This window comes from Leucopleurus acutus (genome assembly GCF_964270905.1).
Source record: "Leucopleurus acutus genome assembly, chromosome: 9".
Lineage (NCBI taxonomy): Eukaryota > Metazoa > Chordata > Mammalia > Artiodactyla > Delphinidae > Leucopleurus > Leucopleurus acutus.
In genome coordinates, this window is record NC_139144.1 from 5048894 (window position 1) to 5073483 (window position 24590).

Consider the following 24590-nt stretch of genomic DNA (forward strand, 5'->3'; position numbering starts at 1 on the left):
TCCGCACTGTCCTTTAAAGCACGTATTTCCACATCACAACTCCCGATTGCTGGGTCCACATGTGCTGTTTCTGCTTTGGCATGGGTCACCCCAGATGAAAAATCACTCTGTGGGTGGTTTCCAGGAAAAAAGGAATCACCCCCGTCACGGCCAGCCTGAGTCACTACAGGAGGATTTGTTGGCAGTGTCCAGCGTTGCCAGGAATGGCCATTACACTTGATTGGAGCCACCCAAAAAGGTAGAATTGGGGCCAGTGGCTGGAAAGTGCAGCAAGGCCAGTTGGAGCCTGGAGATGAAGGCCATGGTGAGGCTGGGTGATGACCCCTGAGAGGCCTTGGACTCGAGCCGGAGCCCTGTCTCGGATGAAAGGTCTGTCCCCAGCCGGTGGCCTGATGCCTCTGGGTCTCAGTTTCCTCGCCAGAAACTAGGGCGATCATGTTAGTAGGGGTGTTTAGTATTGCCATGAGACTGACATGAGATCACGTTGGGACGGCTCCCCGCCGGGTCCCCGGCCCTGAGAAGCCCCCCGTTTCTCCTTCCCTTACCCCGCCCTTCCTGCCCTGCTCTGCTGTCTTCTCACAGCTGAGATGCTGGGGGCGGGCCGGGCTGACTGGGTGGCCCTGGGCAGAGCTGTGGGAAAAGGGTTCACCTGCAGGATGCGTGGCTGGGCAAGAATTCAATATGACGTGTTGTTTAATTTTTTAAGAAACAAAACCCTTTCTTCAACAGAAAGCTTATAAAGAAGCTCACTATGTGGGTTGATAAAAGTACAGAGGCTCCGGTGTGGAGCTGGGAGGCATTGAGCATCCCAGGCCCCACCAGTGTGCCCCTCCTTCCCCCCAGGGGAGCCTGCACAGCCCCAGCCCCGTCCTCACGCTCTGGGACCCCGGGGCTGGTGAGTGCGTGACGTTCAGGGCCGAGGATGGAGACACTGCCCTGACCGTGGCCTGTGTTGCAGGTGTCGCCGTGCGAGCGGTGTCGCTGCGAGGCCAGCGGGGAAGTGCTGTGCGCGGTGTCCGCGTGTCCACAGACCGAGTGCGTGGACCCCGTGTACGAGCCCGACCAGTGCTGCCCAATCTGCAAAAACGGTAGGTGGATGCGCGTCCGGCCCGCGACCACGCAGGGGTCCCTGCGCTCTTCCCGCCGATGAACCACGGGATGCAGTGCGGGATGCACTGCGGGAGGCATGTGAGTTTCAGTATTTGCATCCACGCCCTTGCACGCGGGTCCCTGCCCTCTGGGCCCCGGGGACCCGCGGGAGCTGGGCTCCAGTAAGGCCTGCTCTCTCTTATCGGTGTCAGCACAGTGTTTTACACACGTTTAGTTCTTTGGGGGAAAATTCAATTTCCACTCTTGAGGAGAGTCGCTTATTTTAATTTAACTTTGTTCTTGCAAAGCAGTTTCTCTCTTTCCGAGACAAATCAAACATGCCGGTTGGGCTTATTTACTTTTCATTACTAAGTGGATTAAACGTGAAACATCGTTGACTATTTTTCATAAGCAACATTGGCAGGAAGAGAACCCCCTCTTACTCCCAGTGAGAGCCTGGGGGAGATCAAAAGCCTTGTCTGCTTTATGAAAGAAAAATGGCAGGATGGCTTTGCTTAGCAAGGGAGAGTGTTTCCTCATCCTAGAGGATAAGTACTTTGTACCTGAGATGCGGCGTGCATCCAGGCTTCGCTTTAAGAGGGTGTTGAGAAGAGTGGGTTCCCAGGGAGGATGGGATGAAGACCCGTGGCTCAGGATGGTGGTTGGATGAAGCAGTTGAGCGCAGCTTGGAAGAGAGCAGACTCTGGACATAAGACCACATCTTCAAGTACATGCGGGTACTGCCTTGGGAGAGGGTTGGGCCGTCGCTGTGTGGCCCCAAGGCCACGGTGCTAGGATGAAGCCAGGGCAGAGTGTCTCAAAAAGAAGGCAACTCCATGGCCTGAGCGTTTCAGAGACGGGAGGGGCTCACCTGTGATGTTATCAGCTCATCATCTGTGGGGTTGCTGGACATCAGGCCGTGTGGTGTGGGCTTTGTCAGTGGCTGACGGTTACATGGGGCTGCTATTAGTGTCTGCGGCAATTCTGAGATTCTGCAGTCATGCCCACTGTGTGGGCTGTGAGGTTCCATGGATGCCTTTCACCAAGTGCACACAGATACCCAGATTTCACCACGAGAAAATTTAAAACTCTTGAAAGGAATCAATAGAAGAGGATGTGAAGCTTCTGTGGAAGCAGGACGGTGGCAGCCTCTCCACCGGTGGTGTGGAGTGAAGTAAGCATGGGGACGGGGCGCTGGTGCCTGGCGTTGGTGAGGAGACCACAACGACTGAGGTCCAGGCTGCAGCACACTGCACGAGGCGGCATGACTGAGCCTTCCTGAGTCAGTGATACTTAGTGAATGGCTTGAATATAAGTGGCTCAAATAGTTGGCATCTTAAGCATGCAAGATATTGTGTTGCTCTTGTCAGTTATGCCAAAAAAATAAACACAAAGTTTTGGCCTTAGACAGGGAATCCTCGTTTCGATGTTTACAAAAGATGGAAAGACATGATTTCCATCCTTGAGGATATTTTCAATCCCCGAAACTTTAGAAAGGTTTCAGACCTACAGAAAAGTTGATAAATAGCACAAAGAACAGGGGTATACCCTTCACTGTATTTACCTATTATTCACATTTTGCCGTTTTATTTGCTTTATCTCTTTTGAGCTCTGTCTCTGTCCCCGTCTCTCCCTATCTCTGTGTATCACCCAACACTGTCAATACATTTGCTTATTTGTTCTTTTTCATAATACACACAGGATACCTTCTATTTATACCACAACCAGCATGAAACCTACTGGTTAAAGTTCAGGATTTTTTTGCAGTTCTTTTTGCCCTTAAGATAGATCCCACTTAGGGTATAGAGTTAGAGAACTTAGAAATTATTTGAATTAATTCTTTATCATGTGTGGATATGTTAAAATTTTATAAAGATTTAAAGTCACTTATTTCTGGTTGATTCAGTTTTTAACGTTAAGATATAATTTTATTGTTTGAATAAGCAAACAATGTTCAAAAGTAAAACCTGTATAAATACGGTATAGTCAGAGATTCACAGAATGTTTTAATGTTGCACTGATGGTTTGGGGAGAGAGATGGTTGTTGCCCTGATAGCAAACTTCTAAATGCTCTGCCATTGCCTTTACACTTTGAGAGACAGCATAGAATGAAATAAGGCAGGATTGGGGGTATTGTATTAAAGATTCTTAGCAGGAGGATGAATATGTTTTGTAAAACTAGATTAAGAAAGATTACAGGATACAAAAGGATTTGTATTCAAAGGTTTGATCCAATTATATCGAAACAGCAACAACTTTTTATTTTCAGGAATACACCCAGAAATAAATGTAAATGTCTAATCATGTAAGTACTCTTAAATTTTGTTATAACATATTCACTAGATATAATCTGTCTTTCATCTGTCTCTAGCTGTAGGGTATTCTGACCTTGACAGGGCAAATGGTGTTCGGAATTCTTACTGAAAAATTTGCTTGAAAAGTGAGAACAGTTTCTATCAGAAATGAACGTCCTGTAGTAATTGGTTGAGATTAGTGAATAAGTGACAGTAGTCCATCCCTACTGCTGTGCACAAAAATCAATGTTTTCAATAAGAAAAAGTTATACATCTGATAGATCACAGATTACAGGACATCAAAAGTGATGCCTTGTAAAATTAAATGTTTGGATAGACTTAGCTGGGATGGAAAGGAAAATCACGATTCAGTTGCAAGCTGCCAAAGTCACTTGCATCAAAGGAACAAAAGTTTGAAATCAAGAATGCCTGGAATATAAATAAATGATCACAAGTAACATACAACTTAAAATAATCACTTTGTTGATTTGTATAGATCAATCTCCCAAGGATTTTCTTTTCTTTGGGACTGGTTTTTGGATTTTTCCTACTGATACAAACAGTGAGTGTTCTATTGACTTTCGGGATTTCAGGTTTTCTCTGGTGCTGGTGTACCTCAGATGAGGCTTACGTTCACAGCACACGTTCCCTTCAAGCCGGAGATCAGAAGACTTCCGTCCTGCTTGTGTGCACCTTACCTACTTTAAACATTCAAAGGAAGGAAACTGACGAATGTAAGACATTGATGTTGACATACGAGGGCCTTGTTGGGCTTAGCGCTGATTCTCCAACGTGGAGTATTATACCCAAGAGGGAATATGTACACCAAAAGCACAAAGACACTGAGTATAGAGATTGTATATCTCCCTGAAGTATTCAGTACTACCTGACGGTAGTTGTTTAGAACTTTATTTCCACCAGAAAATGAATATGGCTATTTTTGGAGGAAAATGAAAACTTTTATGAAATTTTTAAGATAAATATGGAGACTTCAGATTATTAGAAGCACTTTCATGGAAAACATGTGAGAAGCACTAAGAATTGGACATGGTTGTTTTTGTGTTTCTCTTGTGTATTTCAGACAGTAAGATAAGATCATAATTAAACCACATGTAGTGAGTTGGACAGAACTGAATGATCTGTGTGTGTGTGATTCATATCAAGATCCTTCTCACAAGGAAAAGCCTACTCCCATCGTATGGCTTCAACATTAAATTTTTCCAAAATTTTTACCAAAGTGATAATACCAGTCTTGTGGAAACACTTGATCATTATTTAAGATGACATGATCTTAACCATAAAAAAAATAAAGGAAACTACAAATATCAGAATTAATACTTGATTATACCAAGTTTGTTTTACAAAATCAATATGTAAAAGTCAGCTGTATGTCTAGATACCAGCAACAAACAAATAGAAATGAACTAAAAACTACTCTTTCAAATAACATCGTACATACCAAATAATTAGAAGTAAATGTAACAAAATTGGACAAGAGTGCCACACTTAAAAATCTTAAAGCTTTATTGAGAGAAATTAAAGAAATCCTCAGTAAATGGAAGGATAGACAATATTCATGATTGGAAAACTCACTAATGTAAAGATGTCAGCAGCCTCAAATTACTCTATTAAAGAAATAAAATCTATGTATTCAGCATAATTCCAGTAAAAAAAATACAATGACTTTTTTTGTGCAAATTACCAAATTGATTTTAAAATCCACATGGAAAGACAAGTTAAAAACTGGCCAGTGAAATACAGAAGAAGAACAACAAAGCTGTAAAATGTATACTGTAAAAGTGACTAACACATTGTGGTACTGTCTCAAAGATCAAAAGACTGACAAACCAGAGCAGAATAGAGTCAGAAAAGACTTAGGAATGAAAAACCTCTAGATACACGATGAAGCTGATCCTGCAGTATAGTGGGGAGGGGGTGATCTTTCCAATAAATGCTACTAGGTCAGTTGGGAGCAATATGAAGATGAATGTTGATTTCTTCCTCACACTGTACAAAAAAAAACCAGTTCCAAATAGGTTACAGATTTAAATATGAAAGTTAAAATAATGCTTTCAGAGGAAAACATAGAACATCTTTATGATTTTGATTAGGCAAAGGTTAATTTTAAAAGATACTAAAAGCACTAACCATATGGAAGGAATTGATACGTTGGACTTTATTAAAACTAAAAACCTCTGTTCATCAAACAACATTACTAAACCAATGCAAAGCAGCTCACATGTTGGGAAAAATATATGCAATGCATATATCTGACAAATGAATAAACCATTCTGACACAGAAAAACAAACTAGAGAGATGAAAAAGTAGAGATGAAAAGTAGAAAGAAAAATGTAAAGGGATTCCAACTGTCTGTGGACCTCTGTGTCTTTCTTCTAGTTCCACTAATCATACACACAAGTTTTCTCACTGAGTTGTATGTACTGGGATGCTGCCACTCACCACTACTTTTGTAACATTGTAGTTCTGTGATAGGACCTGCTCTTGGTGTAGAGTCACGAGAGAACAATAAATTGGATTTCCTATTTTAGTGAAAATAATCTAGTATTAATCTGAAGTAGATTGTGATAAATTAAGATGCATATTTTAATTCTTAGAGCAATCACTAAGAAAATGAACAAAGGAATTAAACATAGCACACTAAAAAATATTTATTTAACTTAAAAAAGGCAGTCAGGGAGGATCAGAGGAATATAAAGCCAGAAAACTTGTAGACAACAAATAAAAAAATGTATATGCACTTAATAATAGAACCTCAAAATACAGAAAATAAAAATTGATAGAATTCAAAGGAGAAATAGAAACTTAATCATAGTTGGAAATTTCAACAAGCTATTCAATAATTCACAGAAAATCTAGACAGAAAATTAGCAAGGATATGGAAGACTTGAATGACACTGTCAACTAACTTGACCTAACTGACATATATGTGGAACATGGCACCCAGCCACTGAAGAATGCTTTTCAAGTTGGTGGACATTCTCCAGGGTAGACCATATGTCGGGACATAAAACAAATCTTAATAAATGTAAAGAATTTACTCATACAAACTTTATTCTTTGAACATAACCGAGTTCAGCAGAATCAATAACAGAAGAAATCTGGGAAATTTGCAAATATTTACAAATTATATAGCACACTTCTGAATAACCCATGTGTCAATGAGGAAATCACAGAGAAATTAGAAAATATTTTGAACTAGTACAAATGGCAACAGACCATACTAAAATGTATGGGATGATGCTAAGGCAGTGATTAGAGGGAAATTTACAGCTTTAAGCACCTATATCAGAAAAGAAGAAAGCTCTCCAATAAATATGTAAGCTTCCACTTTAAGGAATGAGTGGAAGAAGAGCAAAGTATTCTAAAAACATAGCACACAGTGAAAGAGAGAAGGTAACAAAAACGTGAGCAGAAATAAATAGGATAGAAAATAGGAAAAGCTTAGGAGAAAGTTAGTTCAGTTAAGTTAGCTCTTTGAAACTTGGGACTTCGAAAACATCAGTAAAACTGACAAAACTTTCACTAAACTAAGAAAAAAGCAGAGAGACAAATCAAGATGGAAAGAGGAGACATTATTACCGACCCTACGAAAATGAAAAGGAATATAAGGTGATATTAACAACTTTATACCAACAAATTGGACGAGTTGGAAGAAATGGACAAATTTCTAAGAGAACACAAATTGCTAAGACTAACTCAGTTCATTTCTGAATTGCCCTGAAAGAAATAAAAATTCAAATTTGTAATCAAAAGCTTCCCACAAATAAAAATCTAAACCTACATGGATTCACTTTAAATATATTGTCAAATATTTAAAGAAAAAAATAACACCAATCCTTCACAAACTCATGCAGGAAATAAAGATGTAGGAACATTTCTCAATTTATTCTGTGTGTTTTTTATGATCCTGGTACTAAAGCAAAGCAAAGGTATCACACACAAATATACAACTACAGATCAATTTCTTTCATGATTATGTATGGAAAACTCCTTAACAAAATATTAACAATCTGAATCCAGCACCATAAAAGGGATAATACACTATAACCAAGTGAAATTTATCCTGGGAATGCCAGGTTGGTTTATTATCTGAAAAATCAATTAGTGTAATATGCATATTATCAAAAAGATAAAGAATAAGAAAAATTACCTCAAAAATGGAGAAGAGGTATTTGACAGTATTCAACACTCATTCATGATTAAAGCTCTCAACAAAATAGCAAAAGTGAAATTTCTATCCTGATAAAGGGCAACTATGAATAATCTATAGCTATAGATAACATCATACTTAATGGTGAAAGACTGGATGTTTCACCAATAAGATCAGAGAGAAGGCAAGAATATCCACTTTTGCCACTTTTATCCACTACTGTAGTGGAGGTTCTACATGGTGGGGTTAAAAAGAGGAAGAAAGAAAGAAAGAAAATACAATAAAGCAAATTAAGAGGTAAAATTGCCTTTACTCAGAGATGTCATGAAAAATATTTGAAAAATTCCAAGGATTACACACACACACACACACACACACACACACACACGCAACTATTAGAACTAATGAAGAATAACACCAGATTAATGTATACAAAGTCATTTTTTGTAGCAAGCAGTGAACCACTAGCAATGGACAATAAAAAAGAAATTGAGAAAATAGCTCCACTTGTAATAGCATCAAAAAGAATAGAATACTAAGGAATAAATTACCAACAGATGTGCAAGATTTATACACTGAAAGCTACACATTATTACTGAAAAGAGATATAAATAAATGGAGAGACATTTTATGAGTAGAAGTCTTAATATCATCAAGATTGCAGTTGTCGCCAAATTGATCTATAAATTTAATGAAATTCTATACAAATCCCAACACACTTTTTGGGTAGAAATTGACAAGCTGATCTTCAAATTCCTATGGATCATAAAGGATAGACAAAACAATTTGAAAATGAACAAAACTGGAGAATTTGCACTATCCAATTTCATAACATATTATAAAGTCTTAATAATCAATATACGGTGGTATTGGTGTAAGGATAGACGTGCAATAATGGAACAGAATTGAAAGTCTAGAAATAAACCCAGAATGTAAATCCTTACCTATTTATTTTTCACCAAGATGCTAAGGCATTTCAACAGGGAAAGAATGAAAGAACATCCTTTTCAACAAATGGTGCTGGGGTTATTAGACACCCTTGTGAAAGAAAGAAAAAAGTTAACTTACATCCTTACTTAGATCACCCCATATACAAACACTAACTCAAAATGAATCACAGACCTAAATGTAAGAGTTTAAACTATATAATTTTTATATTATTAAAAATAGAACATCTTCATGACCTTAGGTTGGGCAAAGAGTTCTTAGATTCAACACCAAAATCACAACTCATGAAAGGGAAAAAAACTGATAAATTGAATATCATAGAAATTAAAAACTTTCACATTTCAAAGCACCTCATTACAAAAATGAAAATATAAGCTACAGACAGTGAGAAAATGTTTACAAATTATATACCTGATAAAAGTCTTGTATCCAGTATATATAAAGAACTCATACAACTCAATAAGAAGATGAACAACCCAATAAAAAATGGACAGAGGATTTGAACAGACAATTCAGTGAAGAAGGTAAACAAATGGTAAATAAGCACATAAAAATATGCTCAACCTCCTTGGTCCTCAGGGAAATAAAAATTAAAGGCACAGTGGGATACCAGTATACCCCCTCTAGAATGGTTCTAATCAAAAAGATAGACAACATCAGGTGTTGGAGAAACTGGAACCCTCAAGCATTTCTGGTGGGAATGGTCCATGTGCTTTGGAAAACAGTTTGGCATTTTCTTAAAAAGTGAAACAAAAACTTTTATCTATCCTAGCAATTGCATCCTGGAATTCAATCCCAGGAAGCTGAACACGTGTCTATGCAAAGGTGTGTAGGTAAATATTCATAGCAATATTATCCTTTGTAGCCAAAAATAAATAGAAATAACCCAAATGTCCATCAGCTGGTGAATGGATAAACAACGTGATTATATCCACGCAATGGAGATCCACCAATAAAAAGAGATCAGCAAATGATAAGTATATGCTACAAAATGCGTGAACCTCAAAAACATCCTAAATGAAAGAAGCTAGTTGCAAAGACCACATATTGTATGATTCTACTTATTTGGAATGTCTAGAGAAGGCAAATTTACACAGGGAGAAAGCCCCTCAGTGGTGGCCTAGATCTAGGATCAAAGAGGGGAATAAATCACAGATGGGCAGGAGGGAATTTACTGAGGTGAGAGAATGTTTATTAACTGGGTTGATTACTAAGATCATTAAATTGTACACTTAGAAGGGGTGAGTTTTATGGTGTTTAAAATATACCTCGATAAAGCTGCTAAAAATATGGATAGTCTCTTTAAAAGATAGACAGGTGAAATTTTTGTAATTTCCTTTGATTGAATTCTAAGGCCAGCCTTGATTACACATCTTTTCATCTTCCCTGAGAAAGTGCCTTTTCAAACCCTGTACTGGTGCCTTTGATAACTATGAAATCTTTTCATTAAGCCTGTAGAAGCTGAGGCCCTTCTAAGTATATACCGTTATGTACCTTGAAGAGCTAGGAGGCCATAAAGGGTTGCAGACACACAAACCCATAGAGGCCCATAGGGTTTTCTAGACTTCCTGTGCTCTGGAGCCCCGTGCATGACACAGACGTACAGCCCACACAAAACCCTCTTCTGTATTCTTCACTCGCGGTGTGGACACCTCTCTGCCCCCTTCAGTGCTGCACTCCCCGGTGTCATTCTAGACTCTCCCTCACAATGACCCAACTTCCCAGGACACGGGGCTGCAGATGCAGGGAGAATGGAGGTCGCTGGGTACATCCAGATCTCATGCAGGTATTGTGCTCTTCTGGGATCCCAGAGCCCAGGAGGCAGGGTTCACCCAGCTCAACCCTGGTGAGCATCACCTCCAGGACTTGTTATAACACAGATTCACTGACGCACCCCCTCCCCAGAGTTCCTGATCCAGCTGGTCTGGCCTGGAGCCTGAGAATTTGCATTTTTAATATGTGCCTCCCTTGGTGTTTTTGGTGCTGCTGGTCTTGGGACCACCTTGGAGAACCACTGCTTTGAGGTGCTCATTTTCCCACTTTTTAAAAATTTTTCCCCCCAGTCAAGTTTAATAAGAGAAGCACACAGTGGAGCTGTGCAGTTTTAGGCATGAATGAGATCTTTTTGAGATTTTGATGCATTTTTGTTGTTTTTCTAGAGATTTTAGAGTTTATAGAAATATGTAGTATGTAATATTTTAAAAATTGAAATCTCAGGGCAGAGAAAAAATGGCTGTTGAATGGCAAGTGAGAAAAAGTTAGTATAGACACATGCTCCCCATCACCCTGTGTTTCATAACAACTCGTTGTTAAAGACGGTCTGCAGAGTTGACAATAAGTTTTCTAGCAGCCGAAGCAGAAAAGAGAAACTTAATAAATATCACCTACACAGAGAAACACCCCAGAGGAAATGACTTCCTGATAAGCAATTTTCCTAAAAAAAATACCTAAATAAAGTTTTTTTCTCATTCCAATTTACAGTCTCTGGAGGTGTAGAAGTGTTTATTATTGGCCTTATTTTTTATGTTAAAAAAAACTAAAATGAAGAGAATTTAAATCTGATCACAGTGATTTTGTAACTTGCTGATATAAGCCATATGGTATATTTTTTCCTGGTTCAGTGTGCTTATCTTTTTTTCAATTTTATTGAAGTACAGTTGATTTACACTGTTGTGTTAATTTCTTCTGTACACCAAAGTAACTCAGTTTTATATATATATTTTTTATATTCTTTTCCATTATTGTTTGTTACAGGATATTGAATATAGTTCCCTGTGCTGTACAGTAGGACCTTGTTGTTTATCCATCCTGTATATACTAGATTACATCTGCTAATCCAAAGCTCTCACTCCTTCCTTCTCCCTCCCCCCTCCCCCTTGGCAACCACATGTCTGTTCTTTATGTCATTGAGTCTGTTTTTGTTTCATAGATATGTTGATTTGTATCGTAGTTTAGATTCCACATGTAAGTGATATCATATGCTGTCTTTCTCTTTCTGACTTAGTTCACTTAGTATAATAATCTCTAGGTCCATCCATGTTGATGCAAATGGCATGCTAAATAGATTTTTTTAATGTCAAAGCTTTATTCACCTTCTTGTTAGTGTTTCCCAATGTAGACCAAGAACTTAACTCCAAAGTGCTAGCGGATTTCTTATCCGTGTGTTTACTTACATTTTGGTTCAGTGGGAGTAAAGATTCAGATCGTATTCCATTAATCCTCACAGAGCCCAGTGAGCATCGATACTTATGCTTTAGAGAAGCACTTGCGTGCCCCATGGTGTTCCTCCTCCTTCGTGAACTGTGAACGAAGATCAGCTCTGGGTTTGCTGAGGTCCAAGCCAGGTGAAGATGCTGGGTGTCCTGAGTGCAGACGGCTCTCAGGTCTGCTCACTTCTGACAAGTTAGACACAGAGAAGGGTTGGGTCGGGGCTGATCTCTTGATTTCAGGAACTTAATTTGTTTTCATTTCCTCTGGAGACCTTTGAATTAGCAGCTCCTCTTTGCAAATTTGTGAATAGCTTAAAATGACACTTTTGTTGGCAAACATTGGGGCAAAACCTTAATTTTTAAGATAAATAAATCAAGTGAGACACAGACTGCCCTGAAGTCGTTGCTACCCAGTTATCACAATGAAGTGCTTTCGTGAGTTAGGTGCTCGCACTGAACCTAGGCAGAAAGTGTATGGCCGTGGCTTTATCTGCATGTTTCCTAGAGTCTGGGTGCATTTGGCTGTGGATTTTAGACCAGTCTCGGGCTCAGGCCACAGACCAGCCTCCACGAGGCTTGGCCACTTCCAGTTTGCATCGTGCCCTTTGAACTTGCTGAGGACCCGCCTGGAGTCCCTTCCCAGTCTCCCCCTTTTTATAAAGACTGGCACTCAAATGTCCTCACCTGGAAAACCTTCTCTGTCCTGTTTCCTACAGGAGGTTAATTCCCCTGTGTGTCCTTCTCACAACCCAGAACCCAAATCACATGTCTTCTGATGTAATTAAGCATGTTCTTTTGTTGAACTTTTGGCTCTTTTGTTGAATGCTGGGTTCTTTTTTTAGATTTAGAGGAGTCTGTGTGTATGTATGTGTGTGGGTGTGTGCTTATGTATTGCTTTTATGAAAGTTAGAGGCACTTATTATATATTTTACATCAAATACCAAGATGAGTCAGGTTCTGGTTCCTGCCCTTATGAGCTCACCATCTAGACGGGGAAGTGGTCTGTAAATAACCTGTCTGCTGCTTTGTTGAATGATGAGGAAAGTGGTGAGGGAAGCAGAGGAAAAAAACTGAGTAATATGCAGTAAAACGTCACCATGTGTGTGGCCTCTGTTTGCTTTTGAATTATTTCATTAGGATAATGTCACGGGAGTGAGATGATTAGGTCAAAGGCTTGGGACATTTTTATCACCCTGGTACATATTGCCATGTTGTTTTACAGGAGGTCGTGCACAGGGTAAAATCTCTGGTTCTATGATAAAATCGCTAACCTTTCATTAATTTAATTTATAGAAAATTGTGCCCATTGTTTGAATATTAAGACTGAAAACTCTACAGTGTTTCGATGCTATTTTTCCTACAATGTGTTCTACTTCTCTACCTTCTTAACAAAATAACTTTAAAGAGAACTTTCATGGTTCTTGATTACTGAAAGTCACTGATGTGAAAACCAGTGATTGGACTGCCCCGTTATACAATGAGGGCTTCAGAGTAAGAATCTGATCAAGTAGCCTGATCTCTCTGTATCCTTTCTGGAAAATGGACATATTAAATGTAGCTACATCTGTGGATGTTTTGTGACAAGTAACTAACATGATGGATTTAGAAGAGTTTCATTCATTCAATCAGCAGATATCGATTGATCCTCTGCTGTATGCCAGGAGACAAGATGGCAATGGGAAAGACCATGGGAGGGGAAGGGGTGATTTCCCCAGGGGTGAGGAGGCTCTGAGGGGGCCAGGGAGGATTGTGGCCCCAGAGGTGGCTGGGCAGTGGAGGGGTGAAGGTCCCCCTGTTTGTGGGCTGGGATAGCCCTGCAGGCCTGGAGGTGGAAGCAGAGCTGGGGCCTGCCAGGCAGGGGCACAAGGATACATTTCCAGCTGTATTTCACAGGCAAGGCCCTTTGTCCTCTAGAAGATTATCCATTCATACTCCTTCGCCATCATTCGTCTGTTAAAAGCCACTTGGTCATTAATCCAGTGGTCTCAAATACCTCCAGACTGTGTCCTCAGCAAAAGGGAAATCAATTTTCACGAGATACAGTAAAGCCATTCATCCAAGGCAGGCAGATACCTGTACCCCATCCACCGCTTGATCAATGGCGCCATTACCAGAGGTAACTTGGAATTGCATCCAGAACCCTTCCATGGGATGCGTTCTGGTAGAGATGAGCTGTCAGTGGCTGACAGCATGAGACACATGGCCCTGTGGACAGCTCGCCCAATCTCCAGGAGAACAAGGCGATGAATATTCTCAGCCAGGACTGCCAGTGGGTGCATCCACGGGATGTAAAATACCCTCTTTGTTGATCAGAAGATGCATTCTGCTCTCACACTAACAGCAAAACCCAACCTCTTATTTGTATTTCAGGAAGATAAGCTCCAGGTATAAAAGAACCCATTACCCCAGGAGGTCCCCCTAAACCACCGGTTCTGAAAATTGCATCTCATCTTTTCTCAAACAAATGCCTTTGCTTAAGAGTAGTTACAATTTGGTAATCCTGACAGCTGTGAACTGAATTTATCTTTAATCACACATTCCCTGAGTGTCTATGGAAAGCACGTCAGCCGTCACTGAGTAAAGCATTATTATAGGAGAGAAAAACATCACCCCTCTTTACTTAAGAGCGCTCACATTAGATAATAAGAATGATAGGCCTCTGAATAGAGTGTCTGTATTTTAACCTGTGTTATAACCTGACTCTAATAACCCTGGATAAAAATGCGGTTGTTTGGGCAACCTTTGGTCCCCTGAGGCAGTGAGGTCACGGTGGGTACCAAGGTACACTTTAAACTTCACCTCCTGAGAGCACCAGATGCTGGTACATCTGAATCCAGGTCACCTCTGGAGAGACAGGCTAAAAATGGGTGGACTTTGAAACAAGGCAGACTTTTCTGACCATTAGAACTCTTTGTCAGCAGTGTTCAGAGGCTGGGGAGCCCAGTTCAGAGATAAGTACTTTCCAACTTGGACCAGATGACTGAAAGAGCACTTCAGTGCTAAAACTGATTATTCTTTGACACTAATGCCTACATTAGTCAGGATGTCCCAGGCATCCTGACTCAGCAATCCACTCTGGTGGCACAGAAAGAACAAGGTTCCTTTCTTTGGTTAATTCGGACGTTATCTTCTTTTTTTTCTCATCTTCTGTTATGTCACTAAGTCATTCTGTAAATTAACAAGATAAACAGTTAAAACAAGATAAACACTTATTCTTTGAAGAACAGAGAAGACCCCGTATCACCTTCCTCTAAAGCACATGGAGAGAAACATAAAAACCAGGCAGGGCGATCTGAGCCTCCCCAAGGGACCTGGAGCTGGCGGCAGGGTTGCTGGCTCTGGTTCCACCCACCCTCTGCTGCTGCCACATCTGGACCTCACTTTCCTTATCTGTAAAAGGGAATAGATAGGGGAGAATATATATGAACTTGCCTTTGCAAATTAAAACCTGTTATATATCTGTCGTTTAAAGGAGGGATATGCCTTAGCAAACAAAATACATGTGATTAATATTTACGAAAAGCCCCAAACATTCCCCCCTAAAAGCCCCAAATTCATTTATCTCCTAATAATTAGATTTTTGAAGCCCCCCTTGCCGCCCCTTGGACAGGCCCAACACACACATAGCCGCCCAGCTTGCCCACAGGGCCCCCGCCTCCCCGCCACGAGCCTTCCTGGGCTGAACCTGCCCAGAGCTGTGGCCACACTTCACCTGCTTCTCTGCAGTTGCTCCCTCCACCTGGAAGGCATCAGAAGCCTCTGGAACCAACAACTCTACCTGTTTCCAAGGGCCAGTGCTGATGTCTGTGTCCCACGTTGCACGTGTTCCTCACCTTCCTATCACAGGAAACACTGCGGCCCCCGGACCTTTGTGTTCGCCACCCCCGGGAGTGATTCCGTGTTGGCCAGCTTTTTCCTGTGCAGCCGTGGACGGCCCCCACGGCCAGGGCACAGGACTTGCTCATTTCATCCTCCATTCTTGGCTGTTTAGAATAAACTGTCAACTATATTGTTTCTTTACATGTTTCCAAGGTCTTAATCCCTTCTAAAAAGACCGAGCTTCCTGCCTTTACTTTGAGAGACTGACCATACCAAGCTCCCCTCAAACCCTGGAAGCAAATTTTGTCGTTTCAGCTCTTGTAAATACCTTCCTGGCCCTTGACCCCGCTGCCTCTTCGGGCTCTGACCCATTTCTGAGTGCCAGGAACATCTCACATCAACCACTTCAAACCCCAGGCTTCAAGAAACAATGATCACCAAGGCAGCCTGCTGTTCATTATGTAAAATACAGCATCGGAATAATGAAGATGTGAGACTGTTCCCTCTGGCCCTGTGAGTAATGAAAAGCCTCCAGGAAGGGCTCATTCATTAAGATTTTATAAGCAGGGGGGGAATAAAAGGATATTTGTTTTAAAGAAAGCTATTTTCATCCAGTCTGGTCTTATTTTAGAGGACATTTGGAGAGAATGTAAATTTATTTTTAAAAAACAATAAAAATGAAATCCAGCGCCTGCAAAAAGTCTTTCACCTGCTGGTAAGATGCTTCACTAGTAACGTTTTGTTCACAAATTCGAATCAAACGACAAGAATCTGATTTTTGCTCTGTGTTCTGATGGCATGTTAATCTGTTTAAGTGCCTATACCGGGAATCCACAGGAAAGCTGAAACTGGCTGTTCTTCCCTGTCATTAAACTTACAGTGATTTACAGCACCTCACTCAACAGGCAAAACCCCAAAATGTCAAAATCCTTTGTGAAATTACCAAAAAGGTGAAAATGGACAATCCTACCCCAAGGAAGCAGCACTCTGGCGGGACAGGAGTCCCTGAAAAGGTGATTGGACAGGGATGAGAAGCTGAGCTGTGTGCCCCCCATTCCCCCACCCCACGTGGAAGTCTGAATAATGCTTTACTGTTTGGCAAATAATGATTTCCCTAGCAACGAGCTCAAAAAAAAATTTTTTTTTAAAGGAATGAAATTAGGAAGAAAGTGAACATTTAACAGACCTTTAATATTGATTTTCTGTTTCTCAAAGCTATTGAAGATGAGCCAGTAATTTGCACAAACTTTGTCTAGTCATTTTAGAGAGCTGTAGTGAATTCACTAAGCAGTTAGGAATAAACTAGAAAACATCCATCTGTTTAAGAAGTATCAGCTTGTAGTTCATAAGTTGGTAGTCATTTTAAGAAGACAGTCTACAGACAATGATTTAGGGACTTCCCTGCTGCTGCAATGGGTTAAGAGTCCACCTGCCTATGCAGGGGACACAGGTTTGAGCCCTGGTTCGGGAAGATCCCACATGCCGCGGAGCACCTAAGGCCGTGCACCACAACTACTGAGGCTGCGCTCTAGAGCCCGCGAGCCACAACGGTTGAAGCCCACACACCTACAGCCCGTGCTCCGCAACAAGAGAAGCCACCGCAATGAGAAGCCTGCGCACTGCAGAGGAGAGTAGCCCCACTTGCCACAACTAGAGAAAGCCCGCGCACAGCAACGAAGACCCAAACGCAGCCATAAATAAATAAATTTAATTAAAAAAATAATAAAGACAATGATTTAACAGGCATGACAGCAGAAAGCGTGACTTACCTGTCACCATCTGAGCCATGGAGTCTCACTGACAGCCACTTACTCTAGATTAACTTTGCTCCTTTTCAATTGCAGGGTTTTTTGTATCTGTGGGTTTTTTGTATTTGTACAGAAAGTAAAACATAGCTGTTAATATGTTGGCTCCAATAACAGTAGAAAAACGTAGTAAAAACTTAATGTCAGTGTTGCATCAGTTTTCCATGTGCTTTAGATAGAAAATCAATTCAGCTACTTTCACAAACAAAGTCAGTTGTCTTTGTTTTTAAATTCAGTTTCTGGAATCAAAGCAAAGCCTTTGGAAATTGAAATCAATTAAAATCAAATGCAAAACATCTAATGCTATTGCTAATTCTGTCTTAGGTGCATTTTCAAAATTCGATGTTGAAAGTAAAATTATTTTTGACTGCTACTGTGAATACATTTTTAGCAGAGCAAAGCATCATTATAAAAACATGACCTACCTAACTTAAGGAACCAGTAGGGTAGAAATGCATTTGAAGTTGACTGGGGTACACATATTATTCATAATTGTGTCCAAACAAATTGATATCCTAGAAATAACTGTAGAAGCTATAATTGTCAAAAGTATTAAATAGTTTTCTAAGCATGTCTTTTTGTGAGTAAAAAAAAAAAAAATCTCAGCTTGGCTAGTGCCTCTTTTGCCAGTCAGATTTTTTCTTTAGAAATGGTTGAACCTTGGAAGAACTACAGTGAAGTCAGTCTAAGTGCTTTGCAACATTTTTTGACTTATTTCTGTAGATGAATTCTCTGTATTTTGGCTGCGTGTTTCTTTCAAAATCAACTGGAGATCCTTAATCAGTATTCAACAAATAGATAAAAAAATCTTCTGCTTTTGAAGTTTGAGAAGCTTACCATTGTTGCAACAAAACCTGTGAACCAGACAGTGCGGAGGTGTCTCCAGAACACCTGAGGGGATGACACAGTGGGACCTCCATGTGTATTTAAGGTTTAATTTTCAAATTTTCTTACTGTGTTTTGGGCTGTATCAGCTTGTAGGTAGAATGTTTTGATTGAGCGTATATGTTTAATTGGATCTCTAGATATTTTGTGCTGAGAAGGCCTTTGATTTTTCCAACATTTGAACTCAGTGACCACTCAAAAAAATCAGACATGAATTATTTGGTGCTTTTGTCTTCAAACCTATTTATTAAGGAAAGTTCCTATACAGTGCTATAAAGATAGTACCTGTGAAAATATTTGGCATATCCATGAAAGTAAGTGATTAAAAAGGAGGATGTTTTCCATTTAACAGATTTTCTCTAAGTTTACCTAGCATCTCAGCATCTGTAGAGAGAGAGCATTTTCTTCATTAAAAATATACTCTTCAGAGGAGTCAGTTTAATGCGCCAATAATTCCAGATGTATAAAACATAAAGTGTGACCTGAAAAAAATGCAGATGATTTAATGAAACATTTAAAAGGACAAGACTATTGGGGAAAATAAAAAAGCTCTCAAAAATGCGATTATATAGTTAAGAAACGGAATGGATTTTATGAAATATACCAAAAGGAAAAAGTTTTCTTGACCCTCTTAGGGTCCGTGGCTGGGTCTGAAAAGAAAACTGACAAAGACAGATTAACAGGAGAAAAGCATACAGACTTTATTAAAATTTTACATGTATGTGGGAGCCTTCACAAGAGAATGAAGATCTGAAGAATCGATCAGAGCAGGAGTCGTTTCTACCTTTAGGCAAATAAACCATAAATTAGTGAAGCGTTGACAGGGAGTTTGGGATGAAGGATAGGTAAATGATGGAGTAACTAGGAAGATAAGGGCGAGTTTAACAAGTTTGTTTGTACAGATTTTTCTTCATCGTTCAATCAGTTTTGTTTTATCATGTATAAATTATGTAGTGTTTTTACTTTAGTTTTAGTGTTTTTTAGGTTTTTTTAGCATTTTTAAGTTACATATAACAAAAAGCCCCCTTTCGACTGTGTGGTACAATTCTCAGTTATCCCTCCCCAAATCCCCAACCCATACACCCTGTTCCCAAGCAACTGCTGACATGTTTTCTGTCATGATAGTGTTTGTAACTTGCTTTGTATGGAATTTCATACACCTGGAATCAGAGAGATGAGCCTGCGTCTGGCTTCTTCCATCTGCTGTGTTTTTGAGATTCAACACTGTTGTTGCATGTATCAGTCACATCCTTTCCTTGTTGGGTAGCATTCCACTGTGTGGACACACCACATTCTATTATATTCCATTGTATGGATATGCCACATCGTACTCTATTCCATTGGAGGGGTTCACCACATCTTATTATATTCCTTTGTAGGGATACATCACATCTTGTTATATTCCATTGTATGGATAAACCACATTTTTATTGCATTCCATTTATGAGTATACCACAAGTAATCCGTTTACTGCTTGATGGACATTTGAGTTGTTTTTAGTTTCTGACAAATATCGATAGCACTGCTCTGAGCGTTCACATATAAGCTCTTGTGCAGAAATGAGATATCTTGGGTAGATTCCTAGGAATGGAAACTGCTAAGTGTGAGTGTGTGTGTATGTTTAACTTGGCCAGAAACTGCCCAGCCGTTTCCCAAAGTGACTGTTCCATTTTACATTCTCTTTAGGATGGGTGCTCCAGTTTGTCTCATAATTAAATGATACTGGGTTCTTTGAACAGAAGGCATTTGGATGATGAAAGGCAGAACTCTGTTACTTACAGCTCCAAAGGGGAGACCTCCAGGGTCAGGATGACAGCAACCTGGAACCCTCCAGGGCACCTTGTACATGGGGGTGGCCTGCAGTTGGCAGGTGGGGCTACTTGAGCTTTCTGGGGATTTGGGGTATTTTGAATAAGTCCATGGTCTCTAGTAAAAGGAGGCCATTCCTACGTGGGAGGTGTCGGGACCTCTGTAGGTGGGGTGTTTGTTTTCTAACTCAGGAGTGTCAGAGCCTGAGAAAGGAAGAAGTTGGGATGGGAGCTTAGTAACTGCCCATGGAGTGGACTTGAGAGATTTCAGCCCTGATTTCAAAACAGGATCAGCGCAGCACTGGTGACACAGTTACTCCATATCCTTGAAGACACTTGGTTTGACAGTGTTTACTTTTAGAAATTCTGCTAGTTCTAGTAGATGTAAATTTGCTTTTACCTTATGACCACTGAACATCTTTGCACGTGGCCGATGACCATTTGCACAGCTTATTTCGTGAAGTGCCTTTTCAAATCTTTGGCTCAATTTTTGTTGAGTTATTTGATCCTTATTATTGACTTGAAGAGGTTAATACAAATTTTTTGATATATAGTGACTATTTTCTCTAGTCTGTGGATTACAATTTCATTCTCTTAATGGCATCTTTCAAACAGCAGAGTATTTCATTTTAGTGGCAGCTACTCTATCAATGTTCCTTTTGTGGATTATATTTTTTTGTATTCTATCAATGGCACATTTGACTAACTCAGGTTACAAAAGTTTCTCTTGTATTGCTTTTAAGAAGTTTTGTGATTTCAGGTCTCAGACTCATTGTCTGTAATACATACGTTGGGTAGATGGTGAGAGGCAAGGGGTAATGTTTGTTTTTTCCCCAAATTGATATCAAGTTGTCCCGGCACCATTTGTTGAAAAGATTATCTTTTCTCCATTGAATTATTGTGACGTTTTTGTCAAAAATCAGTTCACCATATAAGTTTGGCCTGTTTCTGGACCATCCGTTTTGTTCCATTGATCTGCACACTTATCCTTATGCCAGTGTCGGACTCTGGATTACTGTAGAATTATTTAAATCTTTTTTAATAGATTGCTTTGGACTTTGCATTGTCATAAAAATTTTAAATCAGCTTTCAGTTTCTACAAAAAGACTGGATTTCGACTGGGATTGCATTGAGTTTATAGATCAATATTGGAGAATAGACATCTTAACTAGATTAAGTCTTCCAGTCCATGAACATAGCATCTCTCTCCATTTTTTTAGGTCTTCTTTAATTTCTTTCAGTGATGTTTTATAGTTTTTATTGTATAGGTCTTATACTACTTTTGTTAATTCAATTCTTCATATTGTTTTTCCTAATATTAAATAGCAATGTTATTACAGTTTATTTTCCAGTTGCTTGCTGCTTCCATATATAAATACATTTTATTTTTGTTTATTAATCATGGTCTTACCACCTTGCTAAATTCAGCAACTTTGTGAGATTTTCAACCTTTATTTCTTCAGTTATTTTTTGTGCTTCTTTTTCTCTCTTCTGTCCTTCCTGGACTCCAAGTACACAGTGAAAACTTCTTAAATTGTCCCACAGGCTTTGAGGGTCTGTTCATTTTTCCTTCACCTTTTTCCTTTCTGTTTTTCACTTAGATAATTCCTGTTGATACACCTGCAGGTTCACCGACTCTTTCTTCTGCCTTCTCCAATCTGCCGTTGAGCTCGTCTGGCGAGTGTTTTTCATTTCAGTTATTGTGCTTTCAGCTCCAGAAATGTTACAGAAGTACTTTTACAGTTCCCATTGCTCAGTTTTGACTCTATATGTTTACCCATTGACTCATTAAGACCACGTTTAAAAAAATTCTTTCTGCATATTTTAATACCTGCTTTGATGTCTTTGTCTGCAAATCCGGCATCTAGACCCTGTCAGAGTCAGTTTCTGCAGCCTTTTTCCTTCAACTTGGGGTAGACATATTTGCGGTTGTTTCTTTTTATAGCTTCTCATTTTGGTTTAAAAACTATATATAGAGAGAGAATGGATAAACAACAAGGTCCCCCTGGAGAGCAAGGAGAACTACATTCAATATCATGTGATAAACCATAATGGAAAAGAATATGAAAAAGAATATATATATATGTATAACTGAGTCACTTTGCTGTACAGCAGAAATTAACACATTGTAAATCAACTATACTTCAATTAAAAAAAAAAAGAACTGGGGCTTCCCCAGTGGCGCAGTGGTTGAGAGTCTGCCTGCCGATGCAGGGGACGCGGGTTCGTGCCCCGGTCCAGGAAGATCCCACGTGCCGTGGAGCGGCTGGGCCCGTGAGCCATGGCCGCTAAGCCTGCGCGTCCGGAGCCTGTGCTCCGCAACGGGAGAGGCCACGGCAGTGAGAGGCCCGCGTACCGCAAAAAAAAAAAAAACAAAAAAACCCTGTACGGTGTAGATAGGATGCTGCAGCTCCTCTGGATCTGTTATTTGTCTGAGGATCACTGGCGCCCTGCCCCCGTGGGCACTGGCTTTCCTGGACTCACACTGTACCTGTGGCTCTCTCCTGCCAGGGCAGGGGCTCTACCCCAGGCCTTCATGCCTTGGCTGCTCGTCCCCAAGCCCGATGTCCTGGGGCCTCCCTGTGCCATCTGGAGGCCCCGCACTTGTTCTGTCCCTGCTGGTGCTCAGGCCCAGCCTGTCTGTTCCCTGCTTCAGGTTTCTCTCCCCACTCCCCACTTCTCTGCCCATCACACCTGTGTCTTCGGACGCCTCCAGCCAGGAAGGCTTCAGCCTACTGCACGAGCCGCACGCATGTTGGGAGATGCGTGCAGCGTATTCACAGACATTGCGCAGGGCTCTGTCCTTTGGGATGCACTCCCCTCTCACACACCTCCTTCTGGCTGGCCTGTTGGACTCTCCGCCGCAGATGCTAGCTTACTGGTCGGCCAGGAGACAAGTAGACTTCGTGCTCAGCTTTTGCACCTCACCTTTGTGAGGCTCTTTCACTGCAAGGACTTCTCCCCTCAATTTCCAGCTTTCCCTGACTCTGTCCTGGAGGCAGTAACACTGATTTTTCTGTGACTGGAGTAGCAAGTGGGTGTTGGGATCACCATCGGCAAAAAGACACAAACTCATGATTCTTACCCTTTGTTCTCAGTGTCTGTTCAGAGCAAAGTCTCTCAGGCTTTTGTCTGCTCTTGGTGACTTTCCAGTGCCTTCTACTTGTTATTCTTTTCTTCTAGTTTTCATCATTTTCATCTGTAGAGGATTTTTCAACTGTACCACCACCATTACCAAAATCTTCTGCTTTTAGTTTTCAGGATGAAGGTATGAGAATGCTTTAACAAGCTGTCCTCTGTATTCTCACAAAATCTGAGAGTCAAAAATGAAAATAAATTGCTAAACATCGTAGAACATTTAAAAAATTGATCATATACTAGGCCCCAAATGAATTATTGAGGGACTTAAAAAGGTAAAACTTATAGTCAGTGATTTTCAGTTGAGGACTAAACCAGGTGTGCTTCTAAGGGTAGGATATGCGGATCAACAAGCCGCAGTCTGTGTCTGGGAGTACACGCATGTATGGCCTAGGAAATTCCAATGAAACAAAGAAAAATCCTCCTCTCAGTTATTTTTAGCTTGAAGAAGAAATCATACTGAAATTATACACTGTTTAGAGATGAGTGGAAATAAATATTACGTGTCAAAACCGGTGATATTTTTTATTATTAAAGTTTTTATACACTATGAGACTGGTGGGAAATTTTCAGTAGTTACATTTAAAAGGTCTTCAGTAGATTTCTTAGGCATCTGGATCAACAGACTGAAGTATTTAATTGAAAGTTTGAAAAACATTATCACAAAAGCTGGCTTAGGTTCTTTAACGGAGTCTGGCAGTTCTATAAATATACATGTGTGGTTTTCTTCAGCAAGTACTATGTACTATTGGCCTTATGGTAAGTCTGTTATTACGTGAATTCAGTATATTTTCTTAGGTAAAATTTTCGTCTTCAGCCACTCAGAAAAAACTAGTTTATCCACAATTATTTTGTGTCTGTCTTGTATTTACTTACACATCAGTGGCATCTTGTCCTTATTACCGTCACAGGTTTTCATATGTTTATTAATTTTTCAGATATTCTTATTACTTTTTGCTTAGCCTGGCGTTTTCACACTCTGATAACACAATTAGCTATCTCGGCTTGCAATTGTATTTTTGAGGAGGGCTTGCATTTTTCTTTGTTTAGATTTTATGGCGCTTTTAATATTCTTGGGTTTTGGTAGTCAACTCCGAAGCTTTTATACTTATGCAAATAGAAGGAAGCTTTGTCCATTCTAGAACTTTAAAATATGTATTTTGATTTTTTTTTAAATATACTCAGCAAAGTTGTTTTAACCAGCTTTAATTTGTTTTGTTCACCTTAAATGCAGGAGTATCTTCTTTTTTGCGGAATAGTCTAGCCCATTTGAGTGTTTTATTAATACTGAACCCGTTTTCCCGTATGTTCAGCATTGTTGCTGGCCTTTGTAGTCTCTTTTTTTGTTTCTGTATTTATTACTCATTGGAACAGTACCCTCTTTTCTTTGTATGAGACAAGAGGCAATTGTATGTGACTAAAT

The 24590-nt window shown here is 40.1% G+C and overlaps 1 protein-coding gene across 1 annotated transcript in view; it reads left to right on the forward strand.

Annotated features, from left to right (window-relative positions):
• Positions 1–24590, forward strand: part of VWC2 (von Willebrand factor C domain containing 2) — a gene marked incomplete at its 3' end in the record, with an annotated part of 115898 nt that overhangs the window by 21049 nt on the left and 70259 nt on the right. The window contains exon 2 of the mRNA XM_082846431.1: positions 959–1088. Coding sequence (XP_082702557.1) covers positions 959–1088 — 130 coding nt within the window. The remainder of the gene's footprint in view (positions 1–958; positions 1089–24590) is intronic.